This window comes from Bison bison, unplaced genomic scaffold, assembly GCF_000754665.1.
Source record: "Bison bison bison isolate TAMUID 2011002044 unplaced genomic scaffold, Bison_UMD1.0 scf7180017864313, whole genome shotgun sequence".
NCBI classification, from domain to species: Eukaryota; Metazoa; Chordata; class Mammalia; order Artiodactyla; family Bovidae; genus Bison; species Bison bison.
In genome coordinates, this window is record NW_011494885.1 from 3,248,557 (window position 1) to 3,252,717 (window position 4,161).

The 4,161-nt window shown below is 53.1% G+C and overlaps 1 protein-coding gene across 1 annotated transcript in view; it reads left to right on the forward strand.

Annotated features, from left to right (window-relative positions):
* Window positions 1-4,161, forward strand: part of NPAS1 (neuronal PAS domain protein 1) — a 16,461-nt gene that overhangs the window by 8,559 nt on the left and 3,741 nt on the right. Inside the window, exons 4-7 of the mRNA XM_010852713.1 lie at window positions 264-353; window positions 2,273-2,447; window positions 3,831-3,946; window positions 4,126-4,156. Coding sequence (XP_010851015.1) covers window positions 264-353; window positions 2,273-2,447; window positions 3,831-3,946; window positions 4,126-4,156 — 412 coding nt within the window. The remainder of the gene's footprint in view (window positions 1-263; window positions 354-2,272; window positions 2,448-3,830; window positions 3,947-4,125; window positions 4,157-4,161) is intronic.

Below are 4,161 nucleotides of genomic sequence, written 5' to 3' on the forward strand. Positions count from 1 at the left end.
CCCCCCCGCCTGCTGCTCCTTGCTGCCACCTGGTGGCAGGCTTGGGAGAAAGGCACTCTTCTCTCCAGCCTCAGCCTGGGGGGAGCCCCAGAACTGGGAGGCAGGCTGCTGGGGCTCCCCTTTCTTCCTCCTCCTCCCTAGGGCCACTGAAACTCTTTACCCCGGATTAACCCATCGCAAGCAGAGATCCAGATTTCAGAACCTCTTATAGATGCCGTGTCCTCCTCTACCCACAAAACCCCCCCTCTCTCTCCCCACTCTAGTCCCTGGATGGCTTCGTATTTGCCTTGAACCAGGAAGGGAAGTTCCTCTACATCTCAGAGACAGTCTCCATTTATCTGGGTCTCTCACAGGTAAGGGGCCCGCAGCAGGCTGCCTGGCCCAGCTCAGCTGCCGTCTCCCTTGCCCGCCCTCCTCTCTCTTGGCCTCACCAAACCAGCATGAAAAAAAAGGATGGGCTCCTAGGGTCCCAAAGTGTGTTCCTTGGGACAAAACATGACACCAAATGCAGAGGAGGATTTTTAAAGTAATAGGTTGATTTGAAGAAAGCCAATCAGCAGAAAGGTAAGTTTGTCTGTGAGTGGTCACCAAATGTACTGATATTTACCAAAACGTGTTTCTTCTTAACACTTTTAACAAATAACTTTATTTACTTATTGTTTTTGGCCGTGCTGGCTCTTCATGTCTGGGCTCTCCCCTGGTTGTGGAGAGCGGGGCTTACTCTAGCAGTGCTGCATGGGCTTCTCATGGCGATTGCTTCCCTTGTTGTGGAGCAGAGGGTCTAGGGTGTGTGGAGCTCAGTTGTTGTGATCCTCAGGCTGTAGAGCCTGGGCTCAATAGTTGTGGTGAACCTGTGGTTATTAGCACAGGTTGTGGTGCACAGGCTTACCTGTTTTGCAGCATGTGGGATCTTCTTGGACCAGGGATCGAACCTGAGTCTCCTGCATTGGCAGGCAGATTCTTTACCACTGAGCCACGAGGGAAGCCCTATTCTTGACACTTGTAAAGGATTTCAGCCATTCGTATTGGGAGGACTCAGGTTTTGCCAGCTTGGAGGATTTTGGGGGGCATCTGAGTTGACTGGTTTGCATTTTGCCTTGATTTCAACCCACTGTTTCTGCTCCAGCTCCTGAAGCTGGTGTCTGAGAGGGAAAGGAGGGCAAAGAGAAGCCCAAAGCCCCATCCCCAGAGTCCTGGCTCCTTGTGGCATCTTAGGTCTTGCCAATCCAATCAATGCAAATTGCTGCCAACTTTTAGCATTTTTACAGAGATTTTGACAAATGGCAAATTTAGAAAATTCAGTGCATTGGTTTTTGGCTTTTGTGAGCAGCTCTTCAGTGAGTTGTTGGAGGGAGGTTCCTGGAAGAGGAAGACCTTGAATGGGGAATATGGACAAGAGGAAGGGAAGGATAAGAGTAGAGGGAAGGCTGGAAGCTTGTGTGTGTGTGGCGTGGGGGATGCTTAATGAGAATAGAGGGAAGCATGCGACCCCCAAACCTAGGGGCAGTGGGAGCATGGGAGGTTTCTGAGCAGAGGAGGGCCATGGTCCGAGGAGTACCTTATGGAGGGGTATGTGTGTGAGGACTGAAGGGAAGAAAGCCAGGGAGGACTCTGGGGAGGAGCACACAGGGAGAAGATGGCTGCCGGCTCGGGGACCGCGTGGAGATGAGGGGACCGCTGCGAGAAATCTGCGGGTTGAACTGAATGTAAAAATCTAATTAAAAGGTTCTAACACTTAAAAGAGTTTGACAGCCATTCCACTGCTTGTGTCGATTTCCATTTCTGCTGGGACATCCTGTGAGTCATTTCAGGGCGCAGTTGTTTGCCGTATGGGGGTGAGAGTGAGTAAGCAGGAACTGGGTAAACAGAGGCTATGACACCCCCGTTCCAACCCCCTCCCCTCAGCTTCTTTTATTTTATTTGGTTGCACTGGGTCTTAGTCGTGGCACCTGGGCTCTAGTTCCCTGACCAGGGAACGAATCTGGGCCCCCGCATTGGGAGCGCAGTCTTAGCTACCAGACAACAGGGGAAGTCCCCTCCCCCCAGCTTCTTCATACTGGAGGTAGGGGCAGAAAATCCTTAATAATCTCTGGGTTTGAAGTGAGAGGGCACGGGAAGAGCCTAAGTTTATATTCTCCTTTTACAAAGTTTAAGTAATTTTTATTTTTCTAATGAAAACACAAGACTGGCATGAGACACACCTGCTTATAAGGCGGGCTAGCGACGGCGCTCCCCTCACCGGTCCCCTGCACGCCCCCTCCTTCGCCGGCAGGTGGAGCTGACGGGCAGCAGCGTCTTCGACTACATCCATCCTGGGGACCACTCCGAGGTGCTGGAGCAACTGGGGCTGCGGGCCCCGACCCCCGGACCCCCAACCCCACCTTCCGTCCCCTCCTCTTCCTCCTCCTCCTCATCTTCCTCTTCGCTTGCGGATACGCCTGAGATCGGTAATTCCCAGGGCCCCCCAAAAAAGAGGCCTGAGGGACACTGGGTACAATGTCTCCAAATATGTCTTCTTTAAACAAAAACACTCTTGTTAAGAGTTGTGGCAAAGCAAGTTTTTGTAGAATGAGTCAGAATCTAATTGAAGGAGTAAGACGTGGCTCCCTAAAATTACCTAAGCTACCTAAAGATGCCTGAATCCCCAAGACTGGAGCTTTAGAAAGACCCCCTCTGACTGCAGAGTGGAGGCGGGTGCCTGTGGGTTATTATTTACAACGCGTGCTTATTGGACATTTACACGTGCCCTGCCCTTAAGGACATAATTTTATTAAATCCCAACCACAAACTCACTAAGCAGAAACTGATGATCTCCATGTTACAAAGGAGGAACCTGGGGCACAGAGAGGTTAAGTGTCCCAGGTCACACAGATGTAAGTGGTTGAGCTGGACTCTGGCCCAGGTTTGTCTGACTTCAGGGTCTGCGCTTCTAACCCTTCTCTCCAGTGGAAAATTCCACTCCGTGTTGGGGAGGGAGGTTGTTGGAGACTACACTGCAAGTTCCTTTTAGCTCTAGGATATTGGGGGACTGAGGTTGTCTTTCTCATAAATAGGCTTTTCTTGTATGGGGTTTGCTTTAAAGGAAAATCCCGTCAACTATCAGCAGTGTTTGCAAGCTTGGGAGATGTTTGTGACACGTGTGAGACTTGTTGGCAAGCGTGATTATATTTACACCTGAGTTTGAGGCCCAGACAGGGTTATTTGGGTGTAAGCCTATTTATAAGACTGCTTCACAGGGTTTATAGAATAATCTGTATTTGTGAGGCTTATTTGTTCCGATAGCCGGAGCCCCCAGTCTGTGCTCAGCCCTTTGTTGGGTAGGGTTGGAGACACAGCGGTGGCTAGAGCCCCAGCCCCACCCTCCCGAGGCTCACAGTCCAGTGGAGGAGACTGAACTGTCCCCAGGCAGTGATGGCCCAGAGTGGGCAGGGCTGGGGTAGGAGAGACCCCAGAGGGGCAGCTGACCCAGCCTGGGGGTCAGGGAGGACTTCCTGGAGGCGGAGATGTCTGAACTGAGACCTGGAGGTTGTGGCTAGAAATCATGTCATTAGAAGGTAGTGCTTGCCAGACTTAGGCCATGGTGAATAGCTGGGCTTTCTCCCAAGGGTACTAGGGAGCTATGGCAGGTTCAGAGCAGAGGTATAGGGTCAGATCTGAGCTTTAGAAAGAGGTGCCGGTGAGAAGGAGGGGAGCTTACTCTAAGGTGTCAGCAGGCTTGTAGAACCATCAGGTGTGTCAGAGTGATTGTGGTCATGACCCTCTGTCTGCAGAGGGCTGGGGAAGCCTGTGTGTGTCCGCTTCCGGACCCCATAACCTTCCTTCCGCCCCAGAGGCCAGTCCCACCGAGGTATCCCGGTCCTCCCGGGTCCAGGAGCGCTCCTTCTTCATCCGCATGAAATCCACCCTCACCAAGAGAGGGCTGCATGTCAAGGCCTCGGGGTACAAGGTGGGTGTGAGCTCTCCGCGCCCAGCGTCTGTCTCCCGTGTCCCCTCCCCAACCCTGTGTTCCTGCCAGCTATTTCCCGGGGGCCCCAGGGGCTGGGGACGACGGTCAGAGCCAGGCTCTGTGGCCAGGTTGTGGTCCCCGCGCCCAAGGGCCCCGCCTTGCCCCCGCCCCCGACACAGGTCATCCACGTGACCGGCCGCCTTCGGGCCCGTGCC